The 17,553-nt window shown below is 32.7% G+C and overlaps 1 protein-coding gene across 4 annotated transcripts in view; it reads right to left on the bottom strand.

The window, feature by feature from the left end:
- LOC143232718 (protein timeless homolog) overlaps positions 1 to 17,553 on the bottom strand; it is a 201,229-nt gene that overhangs the window by 152,774 nt on the left and 30,902 nt on the right. For all 4 annotated transcript variants that reach the window (XM_076468461.1, XM_076468460.1, XM_076468462.1 and 1 more), the window contains 5 exons: positions 16,975 to 17,155; positions 3,241 to 3,383; positions 1,581 to 1,695; positions 1,361 to 1,425; positions 350 to 418 (listed from right to left, as the gene is read on the bottom strand). In XM_076468461.1, coding sequence (XP_076324576.1) covers positions 350 to 418; positions 1,361 to 1,425; positions 1,581 to 1,695; positions 3,241 to 3,383; positions 16,975 to 17,155 — 573 coding nt within the window. The remainder of the gene's footprint in view (positions 1 to 349; positions 419 to 1,360; positions 1,426 to 1,580; positions 1,696 to 3,240; positions 3,384 to 16,974; positions 17,156 to 17,553) is intronic.

Here is a 17,553-nt window from a genome sequence, read left to right as displayed (position 1 = left end):
AAGTAGCAAGAAAAGAAAGAAAATTCATGATCAGAAGACATCACCTAATTAATATGAACAAAATTGACTGTACAGTCATCTCATAACAAGTTCACAAAAATATTATCATCAAAATTAAATAAATAGGGTTTTTGGATTAATAATGAAAGAATACTTGTGATTAAATTTTTTTTAAAAATCAATAAAAAAGCAGAAACATGATACAACTTCCCTCAAAGGATTTGAAAAACCTAACAAATAATGTAGAAAATATTTTAAAAAATATTTCTAGAAAAATTTAGACCTTGGTCAATATACTGAATAGTCAAATTTGGTCCTGTAACAGATTTTATACATTTTCAAGTCATACCTTCCACTCAGTTTCAGTTGGTTGACTTTTTTTTCTGCCTTCTCTTGGTCCCTTATATTCATAAGTTCTCTAAAATAAAGGTTTGATATATTTGTATCATAAATTAAACAAGCAGAGTAAACACTTTAGTATGACTATATCAGGTGCTTTAGTAACACACTGGTAGGTATATAATTAAGAAACTGAAATATAAAGCAAAGTAACTGTAAGTTCTTTGAAATAAGGTGTTGTGGGCTTACCCTTCAAATATAACAAAGGTTGTATCTTTCTAAACTTTTATTAACATGCATCATATTCTTAAAGGTGAAAAAAATAGCAAATGAAATATTTTAAATTAAAATTCCTCCTGAATAATAATATAAATGTAGATGAAGTAAACACCCTAATAGTATTATGAAATTGTGGCAATTAACAGTTGTGTTCAAAGTGCCATCAATATCTCACAAATCCTGCATGTTGCAAATATCAAAACATTAAAATTCAAAGAACTTGTGTGTGTGTGTGTGTGTGTGTGTGTGTGTGTGTGTGTGTGTGTGTGTGTGTGTAGAATATTAAAATTCACAAATGACAATGTTTTATAATACACAACTAAATCTTTATTTAAACTGAACAACAGTTGTAAAAATCATTCTACATGTTCCAACATGATTTCACAGAATCTGAAACATGTAGAGACCTTTACAACCATTGATCAGTTAAATAAGGAATTAATTGTAATATAAACATTTTTAGTTCATGGATTTTAATAATTCATTGTCAATATTTGTTACTTTTCTTTATGTGCCCATATAATATCCATACAAAACAAGCCTGTATTAGGCAGCCATTGTTTTTAACCATTTTATCCCTTCAAGCTTCATTGACCTTAACTTAACTTTGCCATTCACTCAAGCAATAACAGGATATAATGATACTTATTATTTGTTACAAGTTTTATTTTGCTATAAAGTTAATATAATGATCTTATAATGTTGTACTGAATGTAAATTTGGTGGCTAATCCTTTACTCACTTTATGTCTTTTTCTTTCTCTGACTCGGGCCTCGTTGATCCACATAAAGCAAGTTGTTCAGCTTTCTAAGTCAAACAGCAACAAAATTGTTTGTCTAAGCATATATTTCCTTCTATCACTACACCTCAAATACTCTAATCAAAATTCTTTAAAGGCTAAATACAAACATCATCCTTTGTTCTTAGCCAAATTAGTAAAAATTTCAAACCTATGTACTCACTTGTTCCCTAAACATGAGAGATATTATTTCTAGTATGTGAAAACAGAACTGGTCTTCCTCTTCTGAGGTTGCTATATAAAGCAAAAGATCTTCCATTCCTGATTGATGTAATGACCTGATTCAAAAATATTAAACTCAAAATATCATAAAGAAACCCTTTAATGTTAAATCTCTAAACAAATACATTAAAACATGGCATTTAAAAATAAAGACATTTATTTGGAGGCTTTATCATCAGAATTCTCCTCCAACCAGAAGTTTTAGTAGCAGGAATTGGATATGAAAAATCTGAGATTTATCCAATTTTGGTGAAAGTGATAAAGGACATAGCATAGAATAAAATATAATAATTACAATTTACAATTTCTAAATACATTAAAAACTGACTCAGCAGTAACTAGCCATATCATCAGTAGAAACCCCACAGTTAATGACAATACTTCTTGTTGTGCAGCCTAAGAGATTGCAGTGTGAGCCTTCCTCTTCTTTACCTATCACTGCATCTGTTTATCACAACAAATCATAACCAACATTCAGCAGATGGCTCAAAACCCTGCTAACAGTGAATTAAACTTTCCTACTTTTCATCACTCACCATTATTCCCTCAATTATATACTTGTGCAAGGTTCTGAAACATAAATGAAAACCTCTGCAACTACCAAGGATGTGACTATGATGAACTTTTTAACAACACTTTTTGAGGCAAATCCTTCTATCAAGCCCAAACATGTTGTAGCAGCACTGAAAAATAGGTTTGGTACTGAAAAAGAGACTAGTGATATCAACAGCAGCTTTTTACTATATCAGAAGATAAAGAACAAGGTCTCCAACCTCCAACAATGAAGATTGCACAGTTTGATTTAAGAATCAGAAAAAAATATATACAATTAAACTCTGTATGTTACTACTGCTAGTAATGTAGTATGGGTAATCCAAAACCCTGTAACTCTTTAATTATTCACAGCTCCCAAATAAGATATATTACCAGCATATGGATTGCACCACTAAACAAGGCAGATGCAAGGCTTTTGAACAATGTATTCAACATTTCCAAGATAAAACTACCAGAATTCTTGTTTTCTCCTGCTACTCATAAACACAACTTCACCTCTGGTTGAGGGAGAGATCTTGTATTGCTATAATTAAGTCATGCAATCACAAGAGAGTAAGCAATGCATAAAACAAGAAAACTCTTTATTAAACAGGACAAATACATAAAATGAATAAACCCCAAAAAATAGAAAGGTTTCTGTATCAGTTGTTTTCCCCTTATTTTGCTTTCACATAATGATAGCCTACCACACAAAACATTTAAATATTTCTTTTTTTTCAGTTATTATTTTTTCTTTATACTATATACAAGATAAAATCTTAAAAGTGATTGCTTATTTTTTAACTGATTCTAGGTTTCAACTTATCTTTTACTCTCTTTCAAAGATGACATTTTTGTACATTTATTGTATAAATATTGTTGTATGTAAATATAAAAACTTAATTCTCTAATTTTTTGTGGATCACCAAATGAATAACTGAAACATTTAATACATATCAAAACCTTTCTTTTTCTACAAAAAATTTAAAAAGCCAATAATAACTATTCTTAGCAAGTTCACTGCTGCAACAGCAGTTTTTATAAAGCAAAACCTAAATAAAACACACCATAAAATTTGATCATGGACACTGACATCATCATCGGTACGTTTCTCTTCTGTAGGGTTTGCAGGAACATGAAGGATATTTCTAACCAAAATTAAAATTCTTTCGATCATTGTTTTGTCTTCTTCTTGTCTCTGTTCCCAAGTCTGCATAAAAGAAAACAATATACATTTATAAATAGACATTTTAAATAGAACTTTCAATTTTATGTTTTTAAACAAGAATACATATTTACAAAACTTCTGCAACTCATAAAATGTATCAATAACTAGCATGCCACTATGCTTTGCTTTATTTCAATATTTTTCATGACACTTAAGTTGATGGTGAAGAAAAACACTTTCAAAACCATAATAATGTTCATAGAATTTCCAAAGGGTTTTGTGACTGAAAATGGGAACTTTACACCAAAAACATGATAAATAACATATATTGAGAGTTCTGAGGATGAGTAGGCTCTAATATTTACAAGATAAGTTTCTCTGAGAACTCAAAGAAACCTAATTGTTGTTATCGACCTGCTATGGAAGCATTTTAAAACATAAGATATCAATTGTTTTTGATTTTGAATTATAAGTAAGAAGAATCAATCAGAGAAAATTATGTTTTATTGAAAGGATATAATGAGTTTTTCTTTAAATCAGGCCAACAGAAAAAATTATTTTTTTCTTTTTTTTAATTAGAACAAACTTAACAAGATATAACAAACAATAACAGAACTAAACATAGTCTATCATAGTTTTTTGTAGCTAGAAAGATTTCACAAAGTTGCAGCATTTATGACATTGGTGCAGTAAGCAATAGTCAAGCACACTGACATCCATCAAGTAAGAACAAAATCTCTAAAAAACCAAATTTCATAAATATCTTAAAAAGAAAAGAATTAACATGGAAAGCAAAGATAACATTAAAAAAAAAAGCACAAGTGAACAAACCAACAGGGATTGTATTTTCAAATATTAAGTATTCACTCAACTGGTCAGCTTCTGAATCCAATAATGAAAACTCAAATAGCTCTAGAGGTGAGAACACAAGATTAAGAAAAATGAATGTCTACACAGAAAAATGACTGAGGCAAAAATAATGCATGCACAGAAGACAAAGACTGGACCAAAAAATAAAATATAGCCCAGTTAACTCACTTAAATATAGTAACTGTTTCACTGAAATACATGATTAGTTTGTTTTTGAATTTTGCACAAAGCTACACGAGGGCTATTTGCACTAGCCATCCCTAATTTAGTTGTGTAAGACCAGGGAGAAGGTACGTGTTTGGTATACACATAAAGGAAACTTCACAGAAAATTAAATTTTGTGAAGAAAATCTCTCCTAAATTCAGTAACAAAGACCCTCAGCAGTGTAATGTGATCATTAGATAATGAATGGATAATTCAGATATACTTTTCTTCATGATTTACACCTGGTAAAAAATACATAAAATACCCTAAAATTCAATATTCACTTTTCAAAACCTGAGTTACATTTGTGTACTTCTGTAAATTAACACAAATACTTTATATTTTCTCCTTACAATTACTTAAATTTGAATATTTAACTATTACTTAACATATTATCCTACATCAAAGTCAATATAACAGGTCCTTTACAAGGTTCAAGTGAAAATGAGGATTCATACTACATCAATTCTAGACATTTTCCAGTGGACCTCTGTGCATGTGGATTACTCACACATCCCCTTCAAAGTCATTACTAATGCATGGTTGATTAATTTCATAATGCATTTAAAGAGGATGGTCACAACAATAATCTGTGTATTGAGCAAAAACCTTGAGCAGTGTAAATTGTTCCATAGGGTAATAGCCCACCATTGGGGCAATCACAAAAAACACCATCAGTGATGGAAAAAACCCTTGGAAGACCCAGGCATTCCTGTTGTATCATTACCATGGATTGTGAACATCTCTCTGAACTATCTAGCATATATTTGGTTTTCCACTCTTCTTTGAACTTGTCACATTGCAAATCTTACAGGGTGTCACTTAAAGTTGTATTTTCTACAAACAGTACTACTGTTTGTTTTGTGATGACAAGAAACCTACTTAAAGTAAAAATGTATTCTAAAAATGGCTGATATGAGTATTAGCACTTTAATTAAAATAAAGTACAGAACAACTTTTCGACCTTCTTAGGTCATCTTTAGGTTAATAAAGAACAGTTTGTTAACCTGAAGATGACCTAAGAAGGTCAAAACACTGTTCTGTGTAGCTCTGGCACTGATTGTTCCATTTCTTAAATATAAGTGTTCAGCAACACCAAAATTATTAACATATAATAAAAAAAGGATGAAACACCATTAAAAATTTTTATTATAACATAATAGCAATCATTACATTTTTTATTGTAAATTGTTTTCAGATTCAATCATTTATAGTGAAAAATAAGAATTTAGAAAACTGATTCTAAATTATAACTAAATATGTATTATACAATAAAGATATCAGACAATTTATTTTTTAAAAATCAGACACACTTAACCTCATAACATTTCAAAATTATTCATTTGAAGTTGGTTATGCTAAGTTAAAAAAGAAGGCTTAACATCTCTTGCACAAATCTTTGAGATTTTTTGTCATGACACAAAACCCACTTAAAGTAAAAATGTATCTCAGGACAGCTGGTATGGGTATTAAAACTTTTGCTAATAAATCACAGACCAATGTTTTGATCTTCTTAGGTCCTCTTCAGGTCAAAACGTTGTCCTCTGCTTAATAAGTAAAAGTGCTAATATCCATACAAGTCATACTAAGATACATTTCAAGATTTTTATTAAACTCAAAAACTGATTCTTAGACCGACAAACTAAGAACAGTATTAATGTCCATATACAAAAATATTTTTAAAAGTGCTAGGATTATTTCAAACACACAAGGTTCAGCTTACAGAAATCTATGCAGAAGAGATTAGTGCCATCCCTCTTCTTCACAATTATCACTGGGGAACAGTAGGCTGAAATTGAAGGTGCAGTGAGTCTGGTTTCTAATGTTCCATGAAGTTCTTACTTGACCAGATCTCTTATCGTACAGGTCATCTTATAGGGCTTTCTCTTGATGGAATCCCGGCCATGGTCTTGATCTTGTGTTGCACAAGGTCTGTCTTCTCTGGTCTTTCTCTGAAGACATTCTCACACTGGCACAGTAGATCTGTAGCTCTTTTTTATGCTTACCAATTAGGTCTTCACTGATATTGCATCTCTGTACATCTCATCTCCACCCAGCAGAATTATGACTAGTAGCTCTTCATCTTCTACGACAAAGCCACTGTCTTTTGATTCTTCATTTATAGCATCCATCTGCAATGTACATATGTGCCTCAAGAGCTGCATCCATTAGGTCTTCATCCCTCTCAAAGAATCTCTTCAGATTGACATGGTGGATCATGGTTTTCCAGTCCACTTTCTGCTTATAATGCATTATGTTGACCACTTTTGGCACTTCAAAATGTCCTTTCTACTAGAGGGTGAATTTATTGTTGTCTGTGGATAACAGCAACAAGATTTACTGTCTGACCTTTGAATGTCAATCCTTGATCATCTGGTAAAAGAAGTGCTTTTGAGTGTCTTGGGCCACATACAAACTTTTTTAAATGAGTTGAAAAGTCTCCTCCAATTGACTTCTGAGATCCAACACGTACTGGTTTGTTTCTCACTTCTGACTCTTCTTCTCCTGCCCACACTTCTATCAATATCTGCATTAGATCTCATATTCTTCTTATGTATAGAAATTTAAAGAGTAAAATTCCAATACTCACTTGTGGGACTTCGCAATATGCAAATAATACTGTCTGCAGGTGTCTGTCCCAGTCGCATGATTTTAACTAGCACATCTTCTTCAGTATGCCCTTTAAAATTGGGGCCTTATCTTTGAATGGGTCTTGGAACCATGCAAATTTCTCCATATCTGCTGAAAAGTAATTTTCAAACCAGTCACTGAGTTGTGTTAGGTGCTCCTTAAAAACAAAATGTAGTTTGTGGGTCAAATAAACTTCATTAGATGTAACAAACTGTGGCAACAGGGGAAAACAGTCTTTGCCACAATCTTCATTGATTTTTCTTCTCCATAGTAGTAATGTTTTTCCCAAAGGCTGAAACCTTCTCTGTGAGTTTCAGAATGTGCATGTTGCTTCTCTGCAAAAAGAGATTCAACAAATTCAGTTTTCCAAAGAGATCACACAGGTATGATAATTTTGAGAAAAAATCAGTATCCAAGAAGTTTTTAGCACATTTATGTTCTTCAAGATAAGAGTAGAGTTCCTGTTGTAATTCAAATACACAGGACAGTATATTCCCACGAGCTACAGTAGTACAACAAAGATGTGTGCTCAGATCCCATATCCTCACACAGTTTTTTAAAAAACCTCACCTTTGTAGATGTGTTTTTATAAAATTCACCACTTTTAAAACACTTTCCAGGACTAGGTTCAGTGGAGGACTCAGGTGCTTTGATGCAAGGGCTTCCCTGTAAATTATGCAGTGGGTTCACAGTGCATCAAGAGCTTTGCTTTGTGTATTAGTTCCTGCAATCCTCCATAACAACTGGACATAGAGTGACCACTATTGGTACAGACACCAATGCACTTAGTCCACTCTAAGCTGTTTTCACACATAAGTGTCAAGGATCTCAAACAAGTCTTGAGCCTTTGTACCTATAGTAATGCTTTTACAAAAGAGAAAGTCTTCCACAATTTTGTCAACATCCACAAACCCTTTTGCAGCAAATCAAATGAGCATCCTTGTTACTATCCATTGCTTCATCTAGCTGTAACTCATATTTCAATTAGCTGATCGTTGAGGTCTTTGGTCATGTGTTAAATTCTATGACTGATAGTATTGTTGGATAAAGGCACCTTTGAAAGCAGTCATACCGCAGATTCACCAACCATAATGTTCACCATATCCACTGCAGCCAGTAAAATCAGTTCTTCTGTGATGGTATGAGGCTTTTTACATTCCGCAACTCTATATGCTACCTTGTAGGATGCTAACAAAATATTACTTGGTATTGATGCTTGTTTCAAAATGTACCTTTTTGTTCTTTCAATTTTTTTAACTTTCTGGTAAAATAATAATGAGATTTACTAGCCATGCTATGATGATTTGTTTCTAAGTGGCATTTTAGTTTACTTGGAAGCATGCATTCTGGAGCCAAAACTTTTAGACCTAATACACACTGTGGATACCATTTATGATTGAAATCTACTGAAGTAAAACCAAAATATAGACAACTATCATTATATTTCCGATATTCTAGTTTCTTCACAATTTTGCTACTGGTCTGCAGTTCGCCATCCTTTTCTTCACTCCCACTTCTTATTAATATTAAAATGTGTTTTCATTTTTATGCACAAGAACTAAAAGTCAACAAAATAATTCACTGAACTTTGCTAGACCTTGCAAACACTTGATCACAACACCCTTCAGTTATTTCAATTACTGTCGAACCCAGAAATTTGACATGCATTTATATACAAAATCTAAAAAACAAGAAAGTTCAAGAAGTTACTGGTGTAGCCAAAAGTACAAGTAAATAAAAACATATCTCAACATTTGAGAACGTCATTGAAAGGAATGTAGCACAATCTAATGTTAAAACAGTGAACTACCTCGAGCTAGTAGTTCGTGCAGTGTCCAACAGATTTTGATATCACTCTGTTTCCCTCGAAAATTTAAAATATCCCATGCCACCGTGGAGCACAGTTTGGGAACCACTGATCTACAGTTTCTACAATATTTTCATCTATACTTTCAGTTGAGTATATATATGTATGCATATTTGCCATGTTTATTTACATCACCTTCTACCTTAGCTGACCACTGTAGATCTTGGCTGACTCACCAGTGTTAGTTTTTTTATGTATTTGCCAGATTCTTTAAAACAGATACCTGTGACTTATAGTAATAAATTTCAACAATAAACAAACAACACACAATCTACTTGTTTTCAAATCATATATTAAATCAACTGAAATGTATATACACATGTCTGCTATGCTGTTGGTTATCACTGTTGTATCCAGTGCTTTAAATAATTCTCTTCTTTTCGTCCAAGTCCACACAGGCTAGTTCAGTTACTTTCAACCACAACTTGACAAATCAAATTATCATTATCTACCCTGTTATTACAATACAACCTGTGATGATTTCCTTTTTTTAAAATGTCACTAAGTTCTTTATGACTAAATTCACAATCTAAATTCTAGATACATCTGTACAGAACTAAATTTTCTACACATATTTAAACCCAGATAGAGGTCTAGAATCTTGCATACACTACAAGATATTATGATGCAGTAACATTCAAAACAGATAGAAAAACTAAGAAGGTTCTACTAACATGAGGAAATATTTTAACAACAACCTATTCATAACTATTGAAGTACACAATGTATGGTTCAAAAACAACCCTGCAATAAACTATAACTTCTAAAAATAACTAAATTGAACACTTTGTGTTAAACTTAAAATGGAAACAGTTATGGAAAAGAGAGGCACACACACATAAAAGGTAGCACTGGTTACACAATTTCAAGTGGAAAATGAGTGGTTCAAGGGAGCTAAAGTTCTCAAAAGCAAAAGAACCTTGCACACAAAGTGTGAAAAAGAAGCACAAACTTTCATGACAAAATACTCCATTGTTCATAAATGAAGTAGTTAAGGCTAAGCTCAACAGAGATGAGAGTAGAAGAATGTGCCAAGATGCAACAAATATAATGTGGAAAGGAAAAAAAAAAAAAAGACTGGGAAGGCTTGACAAATTATGTAGCCAAACAGGCTCCTGCAGAAGAATAATAGTATGAGAGAAAGAGTTTACTCAAGAAGGAGCAAGGAAAAACTAATTCTCCATTTGGGAAAGGAATCTCAGCCTCAACCTATGAACAAGGTTGCTGAATGACCCAGACTCGAATAAAGACATGCGAAGCAGATACAATGCCAAAAGAAGAGCACAGAACAGAAGACTCAACCACAGTGGACATAACAAAGAATACCTCTTAACCTTTCAATTATTGATAACATCATATGATTTTAGGAAAGGTGACTGAGAATGGCATCATATGATGCAAGTATTTTGTGTGCAACATTTTGAATGGCCAGCAGCAAAAATTCACAAATTTCTGTACATGGGGTGGTAGGCAGATTTATACAAGCCACAAACAAAACCTTAAAGATGTGGTGATCAAAATATGTGAAAAGGTGTCCCAAATGTCAACCTTGGTCATCCACTATCCAGGCGAAAAGAACCACCAATGAGAAGATAAATCTTTCAAATGGAATAAGAAACTGGTTAATAGGTTGATAACCAACATGCCAATCTCCAGTCTCTTTGGGGACCACAAAAAAAGAAAAGATTAATTACAATGTGTAGAAACAGAAATGAATAAAACCCTATAATCCAAGCACTTTGAAGGGTGGACCTTTCTTATTCAGGGGCAAACTGCTCAAAAAGCTGTCACTTTTATTCAGAGTGAAGATTATTATAATATCTTCACCATGTACAGAAGGAAAGGTGGCAAGAGTCTCAGTAAAGGTGGAGCAAAAGTGGGTGCCCCTAAAGTAGAAAGGTTGAAAGCACTTAGGTTATAGTAATTTATTCATTTCAATCAAAACTTCTTGAACTTGTGTGTTTTTCTAACATTGCATGCATAGAAATAAACACCCTCTTCATGGTATTTATGATCAAGAAACCTAAAACCACATCCTCAAGACACTTAAAAAGATGCAGAGAGAGGCTATAGGTGAGAACCTGAAGTACCCATCCATCATAAAAATAAACACCAAAGACTGGCAAAGAGACAGACCTATCTTTCCAAAGCCATACCCACCAGGATAGTCCCAATAAAGAGTGACTACCTTGACACTTGAGAAAGGTAAGGACAGAAAGTAGAAGAGTTGGGAAGTTAGAATGGGAAGAGCAGACATTAATTCAGCAGGCCTCAGAAAAGGAACAGAATGGTGAGACCGAAAAAGATGAGAAACTATATTAAACAATAAGAACTGATGCTAGGCTGCCCCAGCTCAAGTCTCCAATGCCAAAGACTTCAAGGGTAAAGACTAGAGCCCAACAAAGATCACAGAGATAAGCATGGAGGAGGAATACCTTAACTAATAGAGCAGCCCCTCCAATAAGAGTCCCAAGAGCAGAAGAACCAAGTAAGAAGAGATATAACAAAAGCAAAAATACAGGTCAATGTGATAAAAAGAAGAGAATAAACCTCTCCAGGAAATCCCTCCTGGTCATGAAAGTGCCTCAAATGTTAATGAAGTGATGAGAAACAACACAGCAAGGCAATAAAAAAAAAGATAAAAACACAGAAACTGGGAACTGGAAAGGAAAATAAAATTTAAATGGTCAACCTTCCAAACAGGTGAAGGAAATTCAAAAGACTGGAAGGTGAATAATGACAATGAAGAATCACTGTAAATTGGAACATAACAGTCACATAAATGAGGAGGAAAAGACATGTTGATATGGGTGTGCACGTGTTCGATAAGCAAGTCAGCATGGACCTTAATGTCAAGTAAAGAAAGGAAGGCAAAGTAGTCTTAAAAACAGGTGACATTTAGTGAAGCATGACAGGAATCAAAGGAGAAAGAAAAGAACATACCTGCAAAATCATATCAAAGGGGAGATTAAAAGAGTATTTTCCTCTACAAATAACGATGTGAGCAAACATCGAAAAAAATAGCTTGTCAAAGTCCTCATCATCCCAATCATGTTCAAATTTGGGAGATGCAACACTGGCTGAATGGATGGGAGGAATATGTCAATGTGCATAAAAGAACTCACAACACACTGAATAATGTCCATTATGTCCCCCACAAACAAGCTCCACAGTAGCCAGAACATGGAATGAAGCAGATGTTGCTATCACTTTAGAATCCATAATATGTAAGCAGAAAAAAATATTTTATTTTACTTTCATTCCAAAAAAAAAAATCAGCAAAACTTTAGTTCTGTAAACAATTACAAATCTCAAGTAATTTATTAATAACTAGCACAAAAATTAATCAAAAACCACTATATAAAATTGACAATACACGAAAGAAAAAAAATAAATATAAAATTCCTTTACCAAGAACATGCTACATATTGTTTCTAAATCCACTACTCAGCAAACATACTAGATACTTCTACCTTTGGATAAAAGAACAAAAAAATATGATGACCATATGATAATATACACACCTGTTCTTTTTCTGAGGAACATTTGTCCTTTTCCCTAACCATAGTCTGATTTAAAAAAGGTCTTTTCATACTATATATAATTCCCAAGCATAAATTTGTGCTAATGTTTTATTATTTTTTCAAACAAGTCTTCCCAGCTTTTCTATTTGTATCCTACCTAGCTTGACATTACAATGATAGTGTTATGTGTGTGACAGAACATAAGTTGGTCAGTTAACCTTGACTTTTATCTATTCTGATTTTAAAAACATATCCATTTAAGACAATGCCTTATCTAAAAATTAAATTATTTCAATTCCATGAGCTTAAGGAAGAGAGTTTCTGTGCATATAGATTGTTTCAACTTCTTATTGGTGGAGGGCAATCACTGCATGATGATGATATCATGGACAAGTGCAGTTCACATTAAACACAAGTTTTAGTTTAGATAGAAGAGTTAGAATACAATATCGTACATAAAAGATGTAATGAATTTCAAAAAAAAAGATACAAAACTTGAGCACTTTTGAATAGTAAACTATGCTTCTTTAGGAGAATAGTCAGCTATTCAAAAGCACTTAAGTTTTAGTTGTTTTTTTTACATTCACATGATTTCTAGATAGGTGTTAGCTCAAGGCTAGCAACATGCATGTTTGTTAAGCAGATGAGTGAGTAATATAACTATTCTGTATGAGGACGTGAGGTATCAATCAGAAATTACAATGAAATCAACTAACCCATATTAGTATTTCCAATTATTACTGTTCTCAGTTATTTCCATGATCAATTAATCAAAATTATGATTACAAGCTTTCATGAAAAATAAGCAACTAAAATGTAGTTAGTTTTTGATTGTGCCAACAACTGATTAATTGAAACTATGACAAAACTGACTGTCAAAAAAAATCAACTAACCAAATAGTTTCTAATTATCACTACTTTTGATTATTCTAACTATCCAAGTATTAAAAATACTTTTATTATGTTTCACTGTTGTTAAACACAACACTACATAATTGGCTATCTGTGCTCACCTTTAGCCTTTTTTATATTTGCAAGTTTCTTCAGCTTTAGCAATTTAAGGAAATGTCTCAGATTTGATTCCCATTGTTACCAAACTTGTTAGTCTGTCTTTGCTATGGCAAAGTTACTAAGAATATTTGTCATTTACTAACTGCTGACTGAAAAAAAATCAACTGTCTAGGGCATCTACTGTCAACATTTTTCTTATCTAGACTTGTAAATATACCATAGTTTGCAGAACACTGTAGTATCAATTAATGTAGCTGTTCATTAACTGAAGAGCAAATACCATTAACAATCTTCTCTAATTTCAGCACCTTATTATTGGTAATTCTTCCACTAAAAAGGTTTCAACCACAGCAGCAGGAGAAACCAAACTGTTTTAGTGTTATCAGACCCTTGGACTTCTACAACACTCGATTCTTTATATAAAACTAGATTTTAAGGGATCACAAAATATTAAAGAGACAGGAAAGCTTTAATGTACACAGAAAGTAAAAAAGCAACATGTGATCATATATATATATTGAAAATATGAAGCAGGTGCTCATTTCAGCACAAGTATGAACAGTGTCAAATACCAATTTTACTTTTATTACACACATGCAATGTAGAAATAATGAGCAATCTACCAGTAAAAAAAAAGTCATTACAAACTTTTCTAGTATTTAATGACTGCTATTCCTAATTTCCATTTTTTGATCCTTTCATGAGTAGACCATTTTCAAGTTACTATCTACAAACAGACAGGTCAGACATGCAGTTAGAAAGCTGATGACATCTACCTTAATTTTTAGGAAAGCTTATTTAGCTAATTTATGAAAATAATTCCTCAATAAATGACATCTAGCTATTACATTTTGTGAAAATAAAAAATTGTTCTTTTACAAAATTATAACTTGTACAAGAATAAATACTATAGTTTCTGTACTGTTTTTACTTTTCCAATTGGAAATACTCAACATGAAAATGCTATCTATATATTTATAATTCCACAATATATGCAAATATATCAGGTCATCCCATAAGTAATGTCTGAAAATCTAATACAGAAAGTGCATCATCATATCTGTCTTTGTAGAAGGCTTTGATAACTAAAATGTGTGTGTGTTTTTCTTATAGCAAAGTAACATCAAGCTATCTGCCGAGTCAACTGAAGGGAATCGAACCCTGATTTTAGTATTATAAATCCGCAGACTTACTGCTGTACTAGTGTTGGACGTGACAAAAGTATGTAGTAGGACATGTACAAAAATGTTCAGACAAACAAAAGAAACTAACCCAACTCCAAATTTTCAAATCATTAATCAAATAAACCCTTATGAAGATGGATGTGTCTGAGAAGCACATTGGGCATATAATACTTCATGAGTTTAAAACAGGTGATAGTGTAGCAAAAACTATGTGAACTGACCCAACTCCACATTTTCAAATCATTAATCAAATAAACCCTTATGAAGATGGATGTATCTGAGAAGCACATTGGGCATATAATACTTCATGAGTTTAAAACAGGTGATAGTGTAGCAAAAACTATGTGAACTGACCCAACTCCACATTTTCAAATCATTAATCAAATAAACCCTTATGAAGATGGATGTGTCTGAGAAGCACATTGGGCATATAATGCTTCATGAGTTTAAAACAGGTGATAGTGTAGCAAAAACTATGTGAAACATTCAAGGTGTTTATGGTGCGGAGTCTCAATGAAAGAAAATGTCGAAGGTGGTTTCAGAAGTTCAGATCAAGTGACTACATCTTCAGGAATATGCCACATCAGGTCATCGTGTTCTGTTTAATGATGACTTGTTGCTGGCTGCACTTGATGAAGATTGTGCTGTAACAGTTGAAAAACTAGCACAAAAGCTCAATTCAACTCATTCAACAGTTCACTGTTATCTGCAACTGCTTGGAAAGGTGTCAAAACGCAGAACCCGGTTCCCCATGATTTGACAGAAACCAGCCTTAGAGCAAGGGTGGACATTTGCACTTCTCTACACTCTCGTGAAGGTAACATCTCTTTTGGACAGGTCAGTAACTGAAGATAAAAAGTGGATATATTATAAAAATGTTAACACCACAGAAAATGGCTTAGTGCAGGTAAGCTGACTAAAGCACATCCCAAAATGGATCTTCACCCTAGGAAAGTCTTGTTAAACATTTGGTGGGATCCAATTGAGTTGCTACTACTCAATGCAACAATTACATCAGACTTCTATTGTGAATGGTTAGAGCTCTTGAATGTTGCACTGAAAAAAAAGAAACCTGCTTTGATCAGTCGTAAAGGTGTTGTTTTACACCAAGATAATGCACTACTCCATACAGTGAGGATCACATCTGCAAAGATTGAAGAGCTAGGCCGGAAGTAATTAATAATAATAGAACAATCATTATTGATTAAATAACACTAAAAGCATTTGATATCCTTTCTCTTTTTCTGAAACTACAATTGGACATTACTTAAGGGATGACCTGATATATATAAAGGCTCCCTTGCTCTATCTTAGCTTGGGCCCCCCTAGTGCTTAGTCTGGCCCTGCTCACATGACATTAATTAGTGAACTACTGCTTGGAGTTTTGTTTGCTTGATATAAATACACTAAAGATTCAAATAGGCTCTTCAATTAATTAATAGGAAACAAAAATGGGGGAAGAGTCAAATGTATTCTCGAGATGGTTGGTATAGGTATTAAAACTTTAATTAAAATAAAGTACAGAACAATGTTTCAACCTTCTTAGACCATCTTCAGGTTAACATAGAAGATGATCTAAGAAGGTCTAGATGTTGTTCTGTACTTTATTTTAATTAAGGTATTAAAACCTATAGCAGCTGTCTTCAGAATACATTTTTACTTCAAGTGGGTTTCTCGTCATCACAAAGTTAAAAACACTTTAAAACTTACCAACTCATTAGATTGTTGTTAAAAATAAATAGATAGTTAATGCATGGTGACACTTTCATTGACTCCAGACACAGAAGACTTTTGAACAATACATTCATGCTGAAAAACATTTTTGAGTAATCACACAAGCACTGAAGAAAACATAAATCTAAATATACTTTCCCCATACTAATTCCTGGTATCAGCAGATATAACGAAAGCTTGATAACCAATGTCATATTTTTACTAAAAGAAGACTTGGCTATTTCTAAATTTAATTAAAACTACATCTAAAAGCTACAGAGAAAAACAATGACTATAAAATATTTTCCTATACAATTCTGCTGTAACTACTCTATCTTGTTGTCAATCTATCTGTATATAAAATACAAAAAATGTGAGTGATCCAAGTCATTATAATTATTTATGAATTAAAGCACAAAACAACAAAAATAAAAGGGATGACACCTATATTTTTTCAAGATTTTGTATGAGACAACTAGTTGAAACCTAACTATTGAAGTACTGTCTTTTGGTAAAATTAGCTCATAAAAAGTTTTCAGTCACTTTCACAATAAACTTTAATTCTTTGGTTCTTCCAAAAAAATAAGCAAGTAAATGACCCAAAGCAAAAACATTTTTCTCAGCTTACCAACTGCAGCAAATCTCCAAGCCTTTTTGTTAACACTGCCCACACCTTAGCATCTACAAAAGCCTGTTTATACACCTGAAGGTGGCCAACAACTTCCAAATACTGGTTTCTTGTTGTTTTTTCTTCAGGAAGCTCTTCATGGTAAAGAAGAAGAGCAGGATTTGTGATATTCACAAGTATTCTAGTAAAAAAAAATTCATTGTTAATCATGAATGAGTTAACAACACTTTACTTTCCAGAAAACATTTGTGTAAAGAGTTTATTGAAACTGGTTTAATAGTCACAGAAAACTGTTACTAATCACACATTACTGGAGCTTCCATCACAAGCGTCACTATGTGAAATACTTGTGTACAGAAACACAATTGACTGATTGTTTTGTAAAAATATGTTCTAGTCATTCTGCAGAAATACTTTTTTTTTACTGTTACACTAAAAGACCGTAGCTCTAGGATAAACTGATTATTACACATACCCAAATGTAAATATCATAATTACCGGATTAAAAGAAATTATTTCTTTCTCAACCAACTTGTTTAATAGATTTCTAATCATTTATGAATTTTTGATGGAGAAATG

Source organism: Tachypleus tridentatus, chromosome 11 (assembly GCF_004210375.1).
Source record: "Tachypleus tridentatus isolate NWPU-2018 chromosome 11, ASM421037v1, whole genome shotgun sequence".
NCBI lineage: Eukaryota > Metazoa > Arthropoda > Merostomata > Xiphosura > Limulidae > Tachypleus > Tachypleus tridentatus.
This window is presented reverse-complemented; position numbering and strand designations above follow the sequence as displayed.